The sequence below is a fragment of the Drosophila miranda genome, chromosome 4 (assembly GCF_003369915.1).
Source record: "Drosophila miranda strain MSH22 chromosome 4, D.miranda_PacBio2.1, whole genome shotgun sequence".
Lineage (NCBI taxonomy): Eukaryota > Metazoa > Arthropoda > Insecta > Diptera > Drosophilidae > Drosophila > Drosophila miranda.
In genome coordinates this window covers 4,159,684-4,180,084 of record NC_046677.1, presented here as the reverse complement: position 1 = coordinate 4,180,084, position 20,401 = coordinate 4,159,684, and the positions used below count along the sequence as shown (strand labels likewise).

General features: G+C 43.7%; 5 protein-coding genes across 8 annotated transcripts; 3 read left to right on the top strand and 2 right to left on the bottom strand.

Moving 5' to 3' along the window:
* LOC108162194 (mitochondrial ribosome-associated GTPase 2) lies at positions 1 to 1,262 on the top strand. The gene is made up of 2 exons (XM_017296800.2): positions 1 to 173; positions 228 to 1,262. Exons 1-2 carry the CDS (start codon positions 3 to 5, stop codon positions 1,227 to 1,229), a joined length of 1,173 nt encoding a protein of 390 aa, XP_017152289.1. The 5' UTR covers positions 1 to 2; the 3' UTR covers positions 1,230 to 1,262.
* LOC108162195 (WD repeat-containing protein 82) lies at positions 1,246 to 2,343 on the bottom strand. Its single transcript, XM_017296801.2, has one exon. It carries the CDS (start codon positions 2,276 to 2,278, stop codon positions 1,325 to 1,327), a length of 954 nt encoding a protein of 317 aa, XP_017152290.1. The 5' UTR covers positions 2,279 to 2,343; the 3' UTR covers positions 1,246 to 1,324.
* Positions 2,344 to 2,650: 307 nt separating this feature from the next.
* LOC108164089 (armadillo repeat-containing protein gudu) lies at positions 2,651 to 4,997 on the top strand. The gene is made up of 3 exons (XM_017299679.2): positions 2,651 to 3,377; positions 3,436 to 4,687; positions 4,764 to 4,997. The coding sequence occupies exons 1-3, from the start codon at positions 2,764 to 2,766 to the stop codon at positions 4,902 to 4,904; spliced, it is 2,007 nt and encodes a 668-aa protein (XP_017155168.1). The 5' UTR covers positions 2,651 to 2,763; the 3' UTR covers positions 4,905 to 4,997.
* A 57-nt stretch (positions 4,998 to 5,054) lies between these two features.
* LOC108164091 (ras-related and estrogen-regulated growth inhibitor) lies at positions 5,055 to 13,865 on the bottom strand. 3 transcript variants are annotated; one of them, XM_017299680.2, is made up of 6 exons: positions 13,707 to 13,865; positions 6,300 to 6,435; positions 6,100 to 6,236; positions 5,879 to 6,037; positions 5,655 to 5,807; positions 5,055 to 5,589 (listed from the first exon to the last, which is right to left on the bottom strand). In XM_017299680.2, the coding sequence occupies exons 2-6, from the start codon at positions 6,406 to 6,408 to the stop codon at positions 5,155 to 5,157; spliced, it is 993 nt and encodes a 330-aa protein (XP_017155169.1). In that variant the 5' UTR covers positions 6,409 to 6,435; positions 13,707 to 13,865; the 3' UTR covers positions 5,055 to 5,154. The 3 variants fall into 3 exon arrangements, with proteins under 3 accessions (XP_017155169.1, XP_033249569.1, XP_033249570.1); XM_033393678.1 differs by lacking the exon at positions 13,707 to 13,865 and adding an exon at positions 6,503 to 6,710 and having other exon boundaries at positions 6,300 to 6,438; XM_033393679.1 differs by lacking the exon at positions 13,707 to 13,865 and adding an exon at positions 6,503 to 6,710.
* A 4,653-nt stretch (positions 13,866 to 18,518) lies between these two features.
* LOC108162856 (probable trehalose-phosphate phosphatase C) lies at positions 18,519 to 20,205 on the top strand. Of its 2 annotated transcripts, none has more exons than XM_033392731.1 (4): positions 18,519 to 18,617; positions 18,895 to 19,036; positions 19,153 to 19,774; positions 19,842 to 20,205. In XM_033392731.1, the coding sequence occupies exons 2-4, from the start codon at positions 18,972 to 18,974 to the stop codon at positions 19,974 to 19,976; spliced, it is 822 nt and encodes a 273-aa protein (XP_033248622.1). In that variant the 5' UTR covers positions 18,519 to 18,617; positions 18,895 to 18,971; the 3' UTR covers positions 19,977 to 20,205. The 2 variants fall into 2 exon arrangements, with proteins under 2 accessions (XP_033248622.1, XP_033248621.1); XM_033392730.1 differs by lacking the exon at positions 18,519 to 18,617 and having other exon boundaries at positions 19,842 to 20,013; positions 20,069 to 20,205.
* The last annotated feature ends 196 nt before the right edge of the window (positions 20,206 to 20,401 follow it).

The following is a 20,401-nucleotide window of genomic DNA, read 5'->3' as shown; positions in this document are numbered from 1 at the left end:
CGATGTGCTGCTGCATCAGCTGTTCAATAATGTTGTTTTTCGCCGGCAGATCGCTCCTGGCGCGGGCATTTGTGGAAATATCTAAAAATGTGTCTACCAGGGGACCCCGAGTGAACTACTGCAAAGCAGCGACTGCGCTGCGGCCGAAGAAACCAAAGTCCACACGCAAAGAGGTCCGAGTGTCCAGTCAATGAGGAATTTACATAACTCTTTCCTTCCACTCTCAGGCGCAATACTTTTCGGATGCCAAGCGGGTGCGGGCTGTCGGCGGGAAGGGTGGCGATGGATGCGTCTCCTTTCTGCAGCTGTGGTGCAACGAGCGGGCCGGACCGGACGGCGGGGATGGCGGCAACGGGGGCCATGTGGTTTTCCAGGCCTCCAACGATGTGCGCAACTTCAATCACGTAGGCAGCGTGCTGCGTGCCGAGGAAGGGGAGCGGGGAAACGCTAAGGACTGCCATGGCAAGAATGCCAAGCATGCCGTGATCAAAGTACCAATTGGCACGATCATCAGGAACGCTCAGGGTCTGATTGTCGGAGATCTGGGGCACGCGGACTTGATGTTCGTGGCTGCGCGCGGTGGAGCTGGCGGCAAGGGCAACCGCTTCTTTACCACCGACAAGGAGACCAGTCCCAAGGTCTGCGAATATGGACCAACTGGCGAGGATATTTCCTACACCATAGAGCTGCGCAGCATGGCCGATGTAGGCTTAATTGGCTATCCAAATGCCGGTAAAAGCACCTTGTTAAATGCCCTAACCCGTGCCAAGCCAAAGGTCGCTCCATATGCCTTTACCACGTTACGCCCCCACCTGGGAACCGTCCAGTATGATGATCTTGTGCAGATCACGATTGCCGATCTGCCAGGACTCGTGCCCGATGCACATCTCAACAAGGGACTGGGCATACAGTTCCTTAAGCACGCCGAGCGTTGCACATTACTGCTTTTTGTGCTGGACGCCAGTGCCTCCGAGCCATGGACCCACTACGAACAGCTTATGCATGAGCTCCGACAGTTTGGCGGCAGCTTGGCGAGTCGGCCGCAGCTGGTGGTGGCAAATAAAATCGACATGGAAGACAGTGCCGCCAACTTTGAGGAACTGCAGCGAAGGCTGCAGAATCCTGTGCTCGGGATTAGTGCCAAAATGGGCCAAAATCTCGGCCAACTGCTAAGCAGCATTCGCTTGGGCTTCGACAGACACAAAGCGCAGGAAAGATCTACCCGCTAGAGAGAAAGAATAGCTGTAAGTTTCCAGATTGTTTTTATTGTAAAAGTAAATTTATTTTATTCTAAAATGTAAGACAAATGATGGGCTTCCATTATTTACGGGCCCTCCTCTGATGTGGGTAGCCAAAAGGCCATATTTGTGCACGCAGAGGCCAACATCATGTATTTCGGATTGAACTGAATGCATTGCACAGGGCCGGGATGATCGCCATTAAGCACGGATATTTTATTGCCCGTGTCGGCATTCCAGATATGAACACGGCCATCGGTGCTGCCCGAGAATATGAACTGCGAGTCGGGACTGAAGCTGGCTTCGATGGCCAGCCCTTTGTTATTCGGATAGCCGGTGAATGTCTGTAGTGGTGTGCCATGGAAGGCGTCCACCAGACGTATTACCGAACCGTTTGTGCTGATCAATATAGTTTTTCCATCCCGAGAGAACTTCAGGCCAGTCCAATCGCATTCCTTCTCTTGGTTCAGTTTGAAGGTGACAAAGGGACCCTTGTCGAAGGACCGCAGGTCGTATAATTTTATGCTCTCCGAATTGACACCGGCTGCAAAGATCAGTCCCTCTGGGTCGTAGGCGGCAATGGGGCGTCCGGATAGGTGCATCAGACCCTGACAGTTTGGTGAGCGTAGGTCCCACAGCCGCAGTGTCTTGTCCAATGAGCCGGATAGAAAAGTGTCCTCCACTGGTGAAATGCACAGCGAGATTACCTTTTTGGTGTGGCCGGGAAAGTAACGCAGATATTTGTTGTCGTGCAGACTCAGATATCTGATGGTGTCGTCCACTTTGGTGGAACTGTGTATGGCCGTGTTGTTGGCATGTGTGAAGTGTATCAAATCCACGCCGTACTTCTTCGAGTTGACTGTGCGGGATTGTGTTCCCTTTTCGCAGTCGTAGATAACAATTTGGTCGTCCTCGCTGCAGGAAATCAAATGCTCCCCGTTTGGTGCAAAGTCGATTGCATTGATCTTGTCGGTATTCTCGCGGAAGATTTTCGCCACCTTGAAGCTCCGCACAACTGAATCAATTAGTTTTATCTTCATTTTTCCCAGAAAACAATTTTGTTTTTTTTTTTTCAATAATTTTTTTAACGCGAGGCTGCTAGTGTGACCGCGGATTTTTTGATAAGATATACGGTCTGACCCTCAGAAATATACCAAAATATACCGTCACATTTAAAAAAAAATACTGACGAACTAAAGTTCTATTATATAAAAAAAAAAACGAACTTAGCCCACTTAAGCCAGCCTAGAAAGAAGAGAATAATATTAATTAGACGTAGATTGCCGGACAAGCGGAACGACCTGTACCAATTTCTAAATATTTAGATATCAGAAATACACAACTCTTGAAAAGTGTTGGCAAATACAGAATTCTTAATCGATAAGTGAACTCCAATCGGAGGCATATTCAAATTTTTATTTTGTTGCCTTAGTAACACATCGTATTTGATCAATGATTTCAAAGTAGAAATTCCTATACATAAAACAGCCGAAAAAACGAAAAAATTCCCATACAAATATAAATAATGATTGGCACTGGTTCCAGCAGTACGACGCGTCAGCGGAAGATCCGCGAACAATGCGGCTCCTGTCCGAATCGCTTCTCCAAGGACAAGCGTCAAATAATAGCCGAGGATTCCGACACCACCGAGGTGGAATCATCTACGGACGAGGAGGATCGCTGGAAGGAAGTGGCGCGAGCGGCTGAAATACCCGCCGATTACTACAACATCCAGAAGCTCGTCAAATACATCAAGGCGGGCAATCAGACGGCCACCATAGTATCACTGTGCTGCCTCAAGGACTACGACCTGAGCACGCAAATCAATCAGTTCGCCATCCAGGACATTGGTGGTCTCGAGGTCCTTGTCAACATTCTGGAGTGCAGCGATACAAAGTGCGCTCTGGGTGCCCTCACGGTTCTCTCAGAGATTACTCTCAATATAGACATACGCAAGACCATTGTGGATCTGGATGGCATACCCTTGATTGTGGATATATTGAACTCTTCGATGAAGGATCTCAAGACCATGGCTGCTGAAACTCTGGCGCATGTGAGTAAGGTTCGCTTGGCACGCAAATACGTGCGCACTTGTGGCGGAATCCCAAAGTTGGTCGATCTTGTAGATATAAAACTAAGGTAAGTACAGATAGAACTAAGAAGAGAGACCTTCTTGAGGAACCTTTAATCTACGCAGCATCCTGCAAACCCCTCGAGATCAACTCAATGCCGAAGACCTGGAATCTCTGAATATGGCACGGGCTGGAGCTCGTGCTCTATGGACCCTAGCCGATTCCAAGCACAACATGGAGCAGATGCGCAAAAGTGGTATAGTTCCTTTAATGGCACGCCTCCTCAAGTCCTGCCACATCGATGTCGTTATCCCCATTATGGGTACAGTGCAGAAATGCTCTTCGGAGCCCAAGTTCCAATTGGCCATCACCACAGAGGGCATGATAGCCGATATAGTGACGCATTTGAGTGCCGAGTGCATAGATCTCAAGATGGAGGGCAGCACGGCCATTTACAAGTGCGCCTTTGACGAGACCACCAGGGATCTGGTGCGCGAAGCCGGGGGACTGGAGCCCCTCGTGACCATCATCAAGGACAAGACGGTGAGGGAGAACAAGCCGTTGCTGCGTGGCGCAACTGGAGCCATCTGGATGTGCGCCATTTCCGATGTGAATGTCAAGCAGCTCGATAACATGCGCGCAGTGAATCACCTAGTGGCTCTGCTAAACGATGAGGATGATGAGGTGTTGACCAATGTCACCGGCGCGCTGTCCGAGTGCGTACGCTTCCAGAGCAACCGGGAGACACTGCGTCAGGCAGGTGGCTTGCCTCTAATGGTGGCACTGCTCAACTCCTCCCATGCCCCGTTGCTGGAGAATCTGGCCAAAGCCCTGAAAGAGTGCGCCGAAGATTCGGATAGCATGCGCATTCTCGAAGAGCTAGATGCCGTGCGCTTGATCTGGTCCTTGCTGAAAAACACCAGTCCTCGAGTGCAGGCCCATGCCGCCTATGCAATCTGTCCGTGTGTGAGCAATGCCAATGATTCCGCCGAACTTGTGCGCAGCCTCGTGGGGGCCATGGAGCTGGTGGTGGGCCTCCTCAAGTCTCGTGACATTCTGGTGCTCTCAGCGGTGTGTGCGGCCATTGCAACGATTGCCCAGGACCAGACCAATCTGGCCATACTAACCGATCTTCGGGTTATCTATAAGTTGGCGGATCTAGTCAACACCACGGATGATCTGCTGCGCATGAATCTGGCTGCCGCCGTGGCCGCCTGTGCCTGCTTCGGCAACAACACCGAGGAGCTGGGACGCCTGCGCACCGTCACGCCCATTGTCACCTACATGACCAGCGACAATCCCATGGTGCATCGCAGCACAGCCATGGCCCTGGAGAAACTATCGATGGATCCCCAGAACTGCATCACCATGCACCAAGTAGGAAGCCTCTTTGCCCTTCCTTTAATTCCCTTTTCTGAATCTCATCGGTTTCGCATCCTTTTTCTTCTTTCAGAGTGGAGTGGTTCCGTTTTTGTTGGAGTGCATTGGTTCCACCAACAAGGAGCTGCAATTGGCTGCCGCTGGTTGCCTGCGGAACATCCGTGAGTTGGCTTTGCGTGCCGAAGAGTATTTGCTTAAGATTGATGATGACTAGGGGCTGGTCTCAAATGGTTGTTTTATCTATTTTGCTGTTAAAATGAATATATTACGTTGATAAAAGCTATATATCACTTGGATCTTTCCTCTACATGCCTATAGCATCGTCTCTCCTTTGGTATCCCATAAATAAACGCATATATTCCCATTATAACATCTATCTATAGTATATATTTGGCGCTACATTTCGACTAACTATTCACTCTACCCCCTGCATTCAAGTCCCCCGCACTAGCGATTCCAGCCATTCAATAGCTGGCATTACTGCCCCTTGTGGAAATGCTCATGCGTCGCTCGACGCGATTTGTGTGCGGCAGCAGACACCCAGGGGGTGGATATCGCCATCTCCTAGGCCGAGACAACAGGGTGCCATCTGTCGAGGCTCGACTCCGGAATGGGGCATCAATGTCGCTTCGTGAGCTGCTCAAACTGCTGCTCGCAATCTCATCTGTGGACTCTGTATGATCGCCTCCACTGCTCTCCTCCAGGCAGGCACTGCCAATGACCAGGAAGGAACGCCGGCCGGCGCCCAGCGACGAGGCATCGTAAAAGGAACAGGATCCGGAATCAGGTGTCAGAATGCCATCGGCCGCATTCGCCACATCGCTGGTGGAACGTTTGAGCTTGGGAAATTTGGTGAACACACGCCAAAAGCGAAACACATCACGAAACACATTGAGGACCTGCAAAGTCGTAAAAGTTATTTGGAGTTATCTTTCTCCTACTGGTGTTTCTCCCATGATATTACCTGATCCACACTTTCTCTGACGGATATCTCATGGAAACAAGCGCAGGAGAGCTCTCTAAAGCGACGCTGCCCTTCTTCTAGGCTTACCATGCGATCTCCGGGTTGATCTGTCTTGTTGCCTACCAATATTACCGGTATATCCAAAGTGTACTCCTAAATCGAGAGGAGAGAACGAGAGTTGGAGATTAGGGTATTAAAGTAGAGCCCTTGCCTCCGTTACTCACTTTACTAGCCGATCCCAGCTTACGTCTTCGCTTGTTATAGTTAATGAGGAACTTCAAACGACTGCATTCATCAAAGGAACACTTGTCCGTTATGGAATACATGAGTATAAAGGCATCCGCCCAGCGTATATTTGACTCCAAAGTAACACCATCCAGTTCCTAAAAAAAGGAACCGCAGATGTAATAATCAGTAGTCTAATAATTCGAAATTAAAGACTCACCTGTAAGTGCCCTGTGGCATCTAGTATATCGAACTGCACCTGCTCTTTGTCCAGTGTTGTTTGGCACGTATATATCTTCTCCAGATTCGGGTCATATTCCCCAATAAAACGGCGTGTGATAAAGCGTACCACCATGGCTATGGTAATGCAGATTAACGTATTTAAGGTTTCTAATTTCGAAATGTCAAAAGGAAACCTACCCGTCTTGCCCACACCGCTCTGGCCGAGCACCATCACCTTGAGCGTCTTTTGTTTGTTGGTGTGGAGGCCGAGCTTGACCAACGATGACTTTGGCGAAGTGGCATTCATGGCAGCCAAGTAGGAGAAATCCCAAGTCTGCTGAGGAAAATAATAAGTGGTTGAACTTTAGTGGAGCATTATAAGTATAACGACTAAAGGATACCTCCTATGCTAAGAACTATGCATTATTTAGGAGACGGCTGTTCCACAAAACCAATACAACCTTCTACGCCACGAATCCTGGGTATCCTGGGAGTATAAGTGATGCTTTGTTTTGCGTGTAATTGGGTGGCGGTGGCGGCTTTCCCATGGCTGAGACAATATGTCTGCCCCAAATGACTGACATAACCTTTGTATGCATAGATTCCTGGGCCTCCTAACCCACATCAAAGCCCTACTATTTGCCCTGTATCCCTGTAGTCCAGTGTGTCTGTCCCTGTAGCCCTGTTGCCCTTTATTCCTGGAATAGGTCTAGACCAGGTCGCATTCTTATTATGGCCCCAGCTCCGTCACTGAACGGCCCCGGCATTATTGCATATTTTTGAGCTCCAAGACAAAAACTTTAACATAAGAAGCGAACACCCAACAAAAGGTTCACTGTGTATGTTTTTTATGGCCACCCATGGATATACTTTTAGATATATGTATTATATGTATGTACAGAGTGTACACTCATATATGGTCTGCCATGGGGTGGAAAGTGGAAGTCTGTTTGTGCTTTTGAGAAGGTCAACAATGTCAGCGGCAACAAGCCACCGACAACTATGAAACATTTATTGGACACTTTTTGCGTTATCCCTCCGTCTATATGTCTGGGTCCCAGTCGCATTCCCTGTTCCAGGGACAAGCGCCAACACCCTACACAGTGCACAGCGCGTCATTGTCATGGCCATTATTATTATCATGGCCACGCCCCGCAAGCCGATTAGCGAGGGATGTCAAAACAATTCAAAAAACGAAAGAAGAGAAACACTCGAACAAAATAGCAAACAATAAAATATCAATTATCACTTGGCACAAAATGTCACTTGCTCATTTGTGTCCTTGGTTTCCATCTCCAAGTGCGAGTATTGTCGCGTCCTTAGAGTAGGACAGACTCACGATGGCTTGATGTGGTGTGGCTTTGTGTGCGAGGACTTTTGTATCTGTGATTGTGGGTGTGTATGTGGACAGGAAATGAAGGAAGAAGGTCTCAAAAAAGTTCAACGACACGTGCCAACGATATGTTAGCTCAATTAGGTGGTAACTACAGTGCGTCACAAAACGTTAAGGCTGGCAAAAACGACTCAAACTTATTTTATTCTGCTTATTAGCTTATTTTGTAGATAATTAATGCCACTAAAAAATTAAAGTCAAAAAATAATACCAATCTTACAAAAGAACATATTTAAAATATGGCATTGGCTTGATATCGCGCTTTTGCAGGGTAATTCTTAGACCTACTACTAGTACTAGGTTAATTCCCCTAGTAATTCATAACTAAATAAAACTAATAATAAATCCCCATAAAGATACTGGGGTATATGTTTAAATTCCAAGAACTCATCCAGGCCTACAACCTCATTTTTGTCTCGAGCAAAGAACATTCAAAAATGTGCACTTCAAGGCAAGGATTCACACTTGTGAATCACGGCGTTGTAGAACTCATGAGCCAGCAAGCCGATTGCCAATCGTTACAGAAAGGCTTAATTTTCAGTAAAAACACCAATAGGTCGCCGGAGCGCACTGTACACTTCAGTCGAGCCAAAGTGAAACAAATCTATCAGACATCAGTCCTCACTTACCTCTGGCTCTGTGAGACTTACATACTACGTAGCCATGAACAGCTCTCTGCAGCCGTGTGCCCCATTGCTTACTGCGCTCAAAGTTTTGCTGCGTAGATTTTAATTAGTTGGATTTGAAACTCAAACACTTGAGCGGGCCATGACAGCACTGTGCGTGCCTAATGAAGCGTTTTCCCGGACTCGGGCTGTTGTTCTCCATTGGCCTTATCCCTGGAGCTCCAGCTCCTGGATCTACCAAGTCCTCCAGCGCCATCTATGGCTGGGTCTTGTGGGCCAGCTGCCGCCAGTCATTGAGTCATTGAGTGGCCCACGATTTCCGCATAACCTGGCGTATACGTAATGCGGAGCATCAAGTGGTTTTTGGGAGGACTTTAAGTCTCATCTGTAAAGTTTTGCTGTAGCCAGACGACGGCTTTAATCACCCGAAAGCAGCAAACTTTTGTTGCTAATTTGTATTTAATTATAACGAACGATAGAGCACTGCTCTGTCTCTTTTGGAGCAATGCCCTTACCCTCAGCCGCTAATCATCCATCCGCCATGCCTTGGTTTTCACACGCCCGTATCCCAAAAAGTGTGCCACACTAAATTTAATTGTTTTCCCTCTCCTTCCATGGCTGTGTTCCCTCTCCCTCTTTCTGTTGTCCCCTTATTATTTTTTTATTGCGCAGAATATTTTGTACAACATTCTTGTTTTCGGGTATTGGGGAGAGCGTGGTGCAATCAGGCAAGGTGTAAGAGCCAGCTCGGGCGCACATTAATGAGTTCTGAGAAGCATTCTAAGGGCCAGAAAAAAATGGTTAGGGGTATTCGTTTTGACTGTTACATCACGGCTCAAAAATCGAGCTCTAAAATGAAATGAAATGGAAACGATATCAAAGGTCTGCTTTGACGAAATACGAGAGAAATATAATTCTGTGAGGCTACAAGTGAATACTCAATGGGGAGGCCTAATTTTATATATTTGATCTGACAAGAATAGAATAAGTGCATCACCTGAACACAAGAGTGGATTGAATTAGGTACCCAAGGGTACCCCAAAAAAGGTGGGGGTATTTTTAGCTCCGTTCGAAATGCGAGTCTTTTTAATGAAAATCAACTTATTTTCATTCGAAATTAACAACCTAAAAAGTGAACTTTTTAATGATATAAAAATAAAATGATTAAACTTTAACTTTGTAGCCAAAGAACCTATTCAAATAGAAACTAGTTCAAAGCAATGGAAAGGCAAATTTCATGCAAACTTTCACTCCGCTCCCTGGCGGGGAACAGGATGTAACGGCTGGTGTTGTTGTGAGAAGATAGACAGATGTGGCAGAATAATACAACTATATTCTCGGTAAAAAGGTACATTTTTTTATGTTTTTTTAATCCCAAAGAATGTGGAACTTGCTATAATATTGTTATATTATAATATATCTATAGAAACTTATGCTAAAAATTATTATTATATGAACTCATTACAAAAATCTTCTTGAGAAGCCGCCGAACCATTTAAAAGAACACCCAAAACCGCAAAAGCCCATCAGCGTTTCAACCGGTTTTCCCTTGAAGCCATCTAGGCGTGTGCCATGTGCCCCGAAAATTAAACCCCACACCAGATTTATGCAACAAGTTCCACCCACTAAGCCAAACAAATATTTTCTCATTGGCTGATTAACTGCTTATCTTTCATCTCGAGCTCCACCCCAAACATCCATTCTGATTCCAGATAAGTGAGAGTACCCCTTATGTGAGGTAATAACAGGACTCTTGTTTGCGCTACTCATCAGGACATCGACCGGACCTTGGCATAGGCATTAAAAAGCAAAAAACCATACACGCTCCGGACTCCAACGAGAGAGGAGGCGAAGGACCAGTATTCTCAGATGGGAAAGGGTAGGTCCAGGACCAGGACTCAGTAAGGAAAGAGGAGTAAAATCAAGTCTGGACTCTCAGCAAAGAAGTAGAAGGAGGACCAGAACCTGTCGGGTTGATGACCCTACAATGTTTATCAACATACTCGTATGTAGCTCTATTGCGCAATACCCAAAAAAGCTCTCCGACGCTACCCAGACGAAGATTAAGTTACCGTTGCTCCTCTACTCACTCTATGAGTCGATTGTGCATGCGCCCGTCCCCCTAGATGGGCACGTGTTGGGTCAGTTGTGGTTGTCATCGCTGGATGTTGATGAGGATGATTATGCTGCTTGAAATTCCATAGAAAACAAATCAAAACGCCAGCCAAAAACAACAAGTGGTTGAGATGGAGATGGCGGTACGGGAGTATTGGGGCTTTAGGGGGCGGTGGGGACATAATGTGGGTTGTCATGGTGCGACCAATTCCACTTTCGGCTAAGGTCATGGGAAGTGCGGCACTTGCTGTGACTCGTTGTTGTACCCTTACTCTGGCAGAAGGTATGAATGCTTTTGAATGTTTGTAAAGCTGAGGAGGCAAAAAATGCCACTCCATAAAATAGAAACACGTAGAATGCGAGAAATATCTACTGATGTCCGTCTGTATTAGAGCCCTGCATGTATCCACAGTATTCATAAAATCACAGCTATACTCATGCCTTTTTAATGCTTTCCATGTTTCTTTCTCGGTCTCTCTACCAGAGAACCAAACAGCGAGTGAGCGAGAAAAAAAACCGAAATTTTCGGATCTTAAACAGTAAAAGCTCCAGTTCCAGAAACAATTATTTGTAATTTCTGAGTAAATCCTACAAAACTTTACCAGTTTTAAATTTAAAATTATTTGCTCTCGGAACAGTGGATCTGTTAAGGTATCTTTACCTTCGGCTTTTCAATACTATGCCTTCTTTTATGTTAATGATTGAAGTTGCCCCACTACTGCTACATGGTACTCTCTGTATTGCCCCCTTTCCAGGCACTACCTCTCTTTCTCCCCTCTCCCGATTCGCCCATTTCCCCGCACCACATTTCCCGCCTTTTTGTGCTCGTCATTCCGTATTACAGTATTGAGTATTTCAGTGGGGCCAGTGCGAGGAGTGTTAACAACAACGACACGACTGTTGCCATTGGTTTTTCTCTTTCGGTTTGATGGCTATGACCATGAAATCGAAAATGCGTAAAAATGGTTGGAGTTGGCGGTCAACCTGCTATCCATTTCCCCCTCGAATTGTAGTCTCACCTTGAATGGGGTCTTAAAAAAAAAATATATATGAATCTATATATATTTTTGTAATGGAAAATAAAGAAATTGCTTTCATCGTGTCTTAAACTGGCATTGTCACATTGTCAGCCAAATACAAATACGAGTCGAGCGTCATAAATGTTATTTTAGTTGGCTCAAATGGATGGGTCCATGGTGGTATTATTGTGTTGACTCAGCGATGTTTAACCGAAATAAACATGGATCCTTTTCAAAACCATAATGAGACTTGTCGGGGATGGGCAAGGAAAAGCCAGGAGGTTTAGGCAAGTAAATAATGGTTTGCCTGATGGTTTTCTAGCTGGGAAAAAGGGGTAAAAGGTAACTTTTAAAAGTTTTAAGCTGTTTGATATATGATATTGGAAGAACAAGGGCAAGGTTGACAAAACTTTTAATAGACAAATAAACTAGAGAAACGAAGGACAACAGCAAAAGGCTTTAAATATAACTTACGGGAAATGGATTTTTCAAATTTTGTTAATTTGATTTTTATTTTTTTTTAGTTCGTTTAACTAATATCTGCCTAAAGACAAATTCTTTAAAATTCAGCAAACTTGGTTTTGTCCTGTAATTTGATACTCACTTTGACATCAAATTTCATAATACAAAGGTAAACAGAAGCCTCACAAAAAAAGTTGTGCTTTTTTCTTAATCTACCACCAACATTTTCATAGTCAAAATTACTTGAATTCCCATTTTGGGAGCACCCACTGTACATATATAATTATTATCAAATACTGTTGGCTTTTATCTGCTTTCATTTCGCCCCTTTTCATTTCATTTCAATCAAAATGTGTTTCCCCCCATAAATATCGATAGGATTTATGAGTGCCAAGTGCCCCAAGTGCCCGCAAGTGCCTTCCGCCTTGGACCATGTACTCAAATTGAATATAATTCTCTTTGCTTTACACATTCCTCGCTACCGCATTTGCCACTTGTCGTAGGCTGTGATGCAAAATATCAATATCTTTGAAGGACCCATTACGTTGTCCTACATCCTCTTACTCTTCTGGTGTCTGCCTTTTACGATCCCTAGCCTCATAAAGTGCTGTGCCTCACTCATTGTGTCAGTTGGTCGAAACGATGAATTATTTTTGATACCCTAAAACAATGGTTTGTTTGGGTTTTGGGAGGAGTTGGTAGTAAAAGGAAACAGAGCCCAAACACCATCTGTTCCAATATAAAACAAAAAGCCCCACTTTAAATGTATGCTAATTCCATTCCACTTCATCCATGGTTATATTTCTCATTTGTTCATAATTTAATAAACCATTTAACCATCTTCACTCTGTCTCAAGTGTAATGCTAGGGTATCTCCGACTTGTACCCACAAAAACCTTTCGCTCCTGCTCGTATTTTTTTCCGGTGGCTGTTGCGTTTGTCAACGTTTGCTACTGTCTGCGGTTGGATGGCAATAAAACGCTTTTGTTTGTGGCTTTATAACCAACACCACAAAGTAAAAGCCGACAGCCACCGCAGCCCCGAGTATCGGGTGCTATTAACTAGTTGCTTTATGAAGGTGCTAGATGGCTTATACTCGTAGGAGGTGGCTGAGGGTGTTAAGCTTCTCTTATTATGTTTATTTGATCTTAAGAGTATGAAGATGCTTTTCCTGTAACGTGGGTAAAAAGGAGCGAATTCTGTATAGAAGATATCAGACATCAGACAAATGACAGATGAATATAGATTATATCGCACGACAGACGATTAATGAAGAACCGCACGAATAATTTGCATTTCACTTTTGCGAATAAACAAGCAACGACCTTGCCGACAAATTTAAAGCATACCAAACAAAACAAATCAAAAACAGAACTACAAAACAGAAGCACATCGAAATAAAATTTGTTGTATTTCGAAAAGTATTCTCAAAGTCAAACAGTTTCGCGCAGAGATCTATGAAGGCGGAACTACGGAACGGAATGAAGCAATCAAAGCTAATTAAAATGATTTAAATCAAATGAGTATATAGAAAAAAAACATGAGGTTAAAAGTTATGAGTTTATGGTCGGTCCACGGATGAGGCACGAGTCAAGGCTGCGCTGGAGAGGCCAAAAAAGATCAAACAGGGGTGTAACCCAACGAGGGGTTGACATAATAAATGTTGAAAGATAAGTTCATTAGGTTGTACTTTGATTTAAGTTTGGCTTAATAGCACTAAAAGGCACATTGTTGCGAAATACCCCTCTCGAAAAACCCGACACTATGCCACTGCCACGGAAATAATTGTTTACAGAACGGACAAAACTAGAAACAAGAACAAAAGTCAAACATTTGCTTTAATTTATTATTTGTTTATGAAATTTTCCTACTTTGTGTAGATTATTGTTGTTTTGCGCTAATTTCAAAAACACATCTTTTTTACATTCAATTTAATAATTATAATAAATTAGATATTATATGAAGTTGTATAAAAATGCAGTATACGCACCGTTTGATCCACACACAAAATAATTTTCAACAAAATATGGTTTCTCCTTGCTTTTTGAATATTTCAATTTAAAACATTCATATCAATATTTATAGATATTAAATGTAGTTATTAAATACGATTTACAATTATATTTAGCACAATTTTCGTTTGGTTTTATATTTTATTTTTATAACTGATGAAATTATTTAGTTATATTCTTAAATGTTTAAATGTATTATTTATAGTGAAGTGTGTTTTTCGTTAAGATTTATATGGGGTCTTTTTTTAAAATTAATTATTTTAATAATTATTGTTATTTTAATAACTGGTATTCTCTGTTATATGCCGATTCTTTTTACAGAATTATTTAATCATTGGATCATTGTTTGCTTTTAAGTGTTTTCACCGAATTGTTGACACTTCAGGTTCTCGATGCGTATTAAGCCGCTGGCACATAGCAATTATGCTTTTATATATCCGTGCTCGTACATCCATCCAATCCGCCCGGCCAATCACTATCGGGTCCGGTGTTGCGATGCCATCGAAGTGGGTTTATTGCGACGTAGAAGAACCGCCAGATGCGCTCCAGCCATTGTTACGCCCTTCTCCCTCCAACCACCAACCACCACCCTCACCACCTGCAGATGCGGCGACGGCGTCGTCGTCAATAAAGTGTTGGCGGCCACTGTGCGTGGACAAATGTAAAATGGAAAATAGTTCGCTGAGGCCAAGGTATGATTGTTAGACGGTATGGTATGGTAGTCTCGATCTCTCCTGTTCCGATCTCCTTGATTTACTACTGTTTTACAGCATCACCAGTTTAAGTCTGGACATCACTTCACCTTCTTTTGAATATGCCTTGGGCAAGGAAGTGCATGGGCACGCACACACTTGAACAAACACGCACATGCCCACCACACGAAAACCGGGCGCAGCAGAATCACCGGCAGAATCAGCGACTGTGGGTGCGCGAAGAAACACGAATGATAACAGCAGGAGAAACAGGGACGACAAACGATATGAAGTTTTTATACTAACACGTATACGACACGTCTGCTGCGCTGGCGTCGGTTGAATGAGGCGAAAGAGGCAGCAACAATAACAAAAGCAGCAGCAACAGTTAGCCACAAAAATGTTGCCAGACAAAGTCAGCAGCGAAAGCGCGCGCAACATAATGCCATCGGGCAAAGGCATGTACTATTGCGGATATGGAAGAGATCAACGATTCTTTCTCTTAGCTCGGGCTACAGATGAACGGCACGGCATTACTAAAGTCTCGAGAATAATTCGAGAACAGTCAGGGGTTTCGTGTATTTTTGTCTGGCCGTATGTTGCGGGATTATGTTGCTAGCGGATGTTCGTTTCTGTGGAAGCAGGACCAAGTAGCCTGATTGTTGGGGGCTTTGTGCGTATGCGTATGTGTGTGTGTGTGTGTTTAGGTCATTTCTTTTCATCTTTAGTGTCTGTATTCACGCCTTGAGCTGTTTAATAATTTAGGGATAAGGGTCAACATAGGCATCGTGACTTTGAACATACTTATTAACTATCGACAGTTGTGGCAATCGCGTGGGACTTTTAAATAATTTACAGTGAAATTCGGAAAAAACTCTTCAATAATGGGTGAAAGAAAGTCTTCTTTTCGATAAATATCACTCATTAAATATGTAGTTTAGGGAAAACTATATTTAATATGTAATATATTTGGGAACTATTATAATCTTCAGTGGCTCTTAAAAAGCAAACCATCCACAACCTCTCAAAATATTTGAAGTGACATACCAAGCCATACGAGTATTTATTTCGAATGATGGACTTTAGCTTCCAATTATCTTTAAACATAATCCCTTTATCATAATGCAATCTTTCTCATCAGACTGTCATCACTAATCAACTGCCAGTAAAAATGTTGCAAACACACAAAATTGTATCTGGCTGTGGCACGCTTCATCCTCGTACAAACATGCTTTCCCGACAGGGGGCAAATCCAGTTTTCCGCCCAACTGACCTTCACTTAACATTAGACCCAAAAAAAAACATAGAACAAACACACAAAAAAATACAAAAAAAAAAGGGAAATAATGTGGAGAGGGAGGAAAGTATGCAAACATTTTCCATGTAATTGGCAATAAGCCATGCCCTAATGCTAGGCCAAACACGACTCCCACACACAGACACCGACACAGACAGAGGGCTGCACAAACACCACGACAGATGTTTACAGGGCTTTCCACGCGCTGTAGGGTGCCCCAAATGGGATGGATGGCAAGGGGCAACCTGTTGACATCGAGGCGCCTCGTGGCACGTATACGTAGCCGCACTCACTAATTGCTTCTGACAGTGGCAACAGGTTAGATTTTGTCAGATGAGCTGAACATCCATTTTGGTTAACTCCTCGCACTCGACTGCCTGAGGGTTGACTGTCGACTGGCCCCGTAAGAACCCCTTTAGCCCTACCCAAATTCTCGATTGATTTACGACTACCACAGGAGCGGAAGCGACACCCCATCTCCGTGCGTCCAGGTCAGCCTCATAAGCATCTGTCATTTTTCATTCTTGTTGTTTACGCACCACGAACGAAAAGGTGTTCAAAACAATCTCCCCCTCATGCTCGTATTAGTGTCTTTTCTACAACTAATTTACGTAGGTGGAAAGCTCTTTCTCAAGTAGAGGGGCTGACAGTTTTAAGGAGGTTGGAGGTGTTTTTAAGTAAAGAAAAGTCCCTCTGCATTATGATAATAATGTTTCACGTTCAGCGATGAGCGATAAACACACTTTTGCTGTGAAGGAAAATGAAGATACTTCATTTTTGTATTTAGCCGAAAAGTATGCTTTAAACTTGAGAGAAAATTGGTTAGTTATAAAGAAAATTTGCACAATATACTTTACTTTCCAGTTAATGCATAAAAAGGTTGGGCACTCTATGGCAGTTTAAATTTCAGCGAAGTTGTTGAATTTTGAACATAATCTATCAAACTATTTCCGGTACTGTCCATCTTAAAACCATCTTCCAGATACAAGCATTTCAAACCACTGTGCATACACGCAGATAAGAGAAAAAAAGCCCTAAGCCCCTAGTTACACTTAGATTTTAATATGTGTACCATTATATCTTTTTAATACATTTTTATTTAAATCAAAAATAATTATTTTAAATTTCTTTTACTAAGCCATTTTTGTCTCAGTGTACTGTTTTGCTATTTTGCTAAGTGATTTTGTAAATTCTATTTACGACCGCCAAAATCGACCGACCTCCTCTGGTCCCCGTGGCCTATTACCTGTTTAGCAAACTTGATCTTCGAGCTTTTGGAAAAGCTTTTCGAGAAAAACAAAAATATTTAGAAAATAAAAACAAAATCGATTCGATCATTTGCAAAAATATTTACCGAAAACTGTGTATCAAAGTGGAATCTAGTTTTATTTCCATTAATTGACAGATTTCGGTCTGACAAATTGCGCAAATTAAGATCTCTGACAAACCAATCCGTGAAAATCGTTGCGAAAGTGAGTGAGAAAATGCATTTGGAATACAGAGCGAAGATCCATCTGTCTGAGTCAATATTTTGATGATGTTGATACAGTTTCTGGCTGCAGAGGGGAGCCGTGCCAAGGGCTGTCCGCTGTCAGAGGGGAGCTGTTGTTCCATCTGTCGAAGAGGGTGCACGTGCGATGATGCCACACCAGATACTTGTTTACAGTGCGAAAATTGTGTGGGATCTAATTAAAGTGAAAGTTATATATACTCATACATAGGCTTGCGGACGAGACAGCTGTGGTCATGTCGATTGCCGCCCCAATTCGATTATAAACAACTCTCGGCTTGGCCTCATCGAGCAGACAGTGAGATATTCCATTCCCCTTCGATATGAGTGGGTTGCCTACTCTGCACTGCTCTCACGCTCTCCCGATGCGATAATACTGTTTGTATGGCTAGTAAACAATTTGGCCAGGTCTAGGCCTCGGTCTGGCTCCCTGTCTGCGTCTGAGCATGCATTTGGGGCATGTTCTGTACACCGACTGCGAGATTTAATTGCATCAACACACAACACTCATACAAACTTTACAAAACGCTACATATACCCAATATGATTCAAAACCGAGTATGAGAAATCTCATAAATTACTCACCAAATGTTTAAAGCGACAATGCAAACCCGAATATTCGACTAATACCTCCAAACCACACTTACACCCCTTGTTCATTTGTATACTCCCTCTTCACTCCTTCACCTCTTTCGGATTTGTGTCTCCATGGACTTCGCGTGTCGCGCTCATGCTGTGGCTATTATTAGACGCGCTGCTGTCGCCTAATCAATTCCAGTGCATGCAACAAATATTTGTGCCCCGAAACCGGGCTGGCCAGATGGGGGCGAATACAGGCCAGGACGGGGACGGGGGCTTGGATTAGGAGTGGGTCTAAGAGAGGGCTCTCCTCTGGTTACCTCCTACCGGCAGACACGCGTATTGTCACGTCAAAGGGATTTGTCGGAGGACAGGGTCGAGGACACAACCAGATTTGCATTCTCATTACCAATTAAAGCGTATTCGAAGGACAAGAGTAGAGGTATGGGTTAAAGGCTTTATGGCTTATGGTACAAATGAAATTCATGAATTTTGGTTTTTGTTTTTATCACCTTTGAAATGAAAATGAATGAAAGAGAAGGCAATGCACGCGCCAGCCACGACGGCAATGCATGATGCATGGAGAACAGGGCAGATATATGGAGGGGAAGCCTTTGTTCCCTTCCCAATACAAAAAAAAAAATAAAATAAAACAAGTGTTTGAGGAAACGATGTGACATCGAACCGAACGGAAAATTGTTATAAAACTGCAGTCGACAGTGAGGCAACAACTCAAAACGCATTGAAGATCCATCAGGGACAGGTGTCGTGCAGGGACGTGCATAAAAAACACTCTATTCCATACAGAAAGGTAAACTATGGAAAACTCATAGCGATACTCCATAAGAGTATCTGTGGTAGTTAGCTAAAAAGAGAGACCGAGATGAGAGGGAGACACAAATTAGAGGCTGAGAACAAGAGAGACTTCAATTCTTATCAATAGAGAGAGAAAAACTATCATTCGAATTTTATGCCAGCTATGCCAGCAAAACCCTCACAGTTGTAGCTCAGACATTCAGAAAGCGGCAAGCAGCAGATAAGACACAACCAAACGCGGAACTAATATTCTTCGCACAAATCAATTCCAGTGCAAGTCCAAGCAAAACTCATAAACCTATTGGTACTGATCATAACCCTAACAAGGAGTAAACAGGAAGATATCAGAATGCCTGAGAAGAGAGTGGTTCCCGTGATCAACAGCCTGGAGGAGTTCGAACAGAAGCTACCTGGGTAAGTCCAAGGGATTAAGTGCTTATCTTTGACCTTGCCTATGTCATGTAACGGGGCAGCGACTGCTGATAAGACCTTATAGTCTCTAATCTATCACACTCTCCCTCTGATCTTAGCTACCTGAATATAGACAAAAAGTTGGCAATTCTTTTGGATTACGATGGCACTTTGGCACCCATTGCGGATAATCCAAGCGGCACCCAAATGCCCGTGGAACTGGCAAAGACGCTCCATAAATTGGCCAAACATCCGCAGATATTCTTGGCTATCATCTCGGGTCGTGGCCTGAGGGATGTCCAGGCTCATGTGAGCATCGATGGCACTACTTATGCGGGAAATCATGGCCTGGAGATCGAATATCCAGATGGCTCGAGGCACGACTACGAGCTGCCCGCAGAAATCAAAAAGAACTACACGGATATGGTCAGAGAGCTGAAGGAAAAGGTGGAAAAGAATGGTGCCTGGGTGGAGGATAAGCGGGTATCGCTCACCTATCACTATCGTGATACACCTGTGGCGCTGAAGGACGAACAGAACAAGTTGGCCACGGAGATCTGTCTTCGTCATGGTTTCCAGGCAAATCAGGCCCATGAGGCTATTGAGGCTAAACCTCCAGTAAACTGGAACAAGGGCGATGCTGCTCTTTACATTCTGAAGAACAAGTTTGGCGACACTTGGCCCAAGGACGTGAGGGTCGTCTTTGCCGGCGATGATACCACCGATGAAGATGCCATGAGGGTGAGTCCTCCTCTCTTATTCTGTCAACGAAGTTTATTCAATTGAAAGCTACTTTCTTCCTTTTCAGGTTCTCCAGGGCTTGGGTCGTTCATTCCGCATTGCTTCCGATGCTAACGTCCACACCTTTGCAGACTTTCGATTGCCCCAACAGGCTCTAATGAATGATCTTCTCAAGTGGATAGCCCATGTCTATGTTTCCTAGACTTAATGGTTTAACTAGTTATATATTAATTGAAATTGTATGTACATATCTCGACACATAATGATTTGAAAATAATGGAGGTTTTTTTTTAGAAACTGAAAACTGATTTTACAAAGGTTATTATAAAGGTATATTCTTACTGGCATATGTATATACCACATATACTTTTGAATAAAATATCGGGCGACGACCCAAAGTAAAATATTGGGCGAAAACGAGCTAACCTTAATTCAAGAGTTTCAAAGCTATACTCTCGGACCTTCTGGATCATTTTTGATGGTCGTTCATCTACATATGAGTATGTGCAAATTTGAATCATTAAAAACCACGTACATTGTTCATAAGAATCTTATGAAGACACATATAACTTCTATAAGATAATGATTGTGAGATAAGTTGTTGTTTAATTGGTCCGTTGATAAATA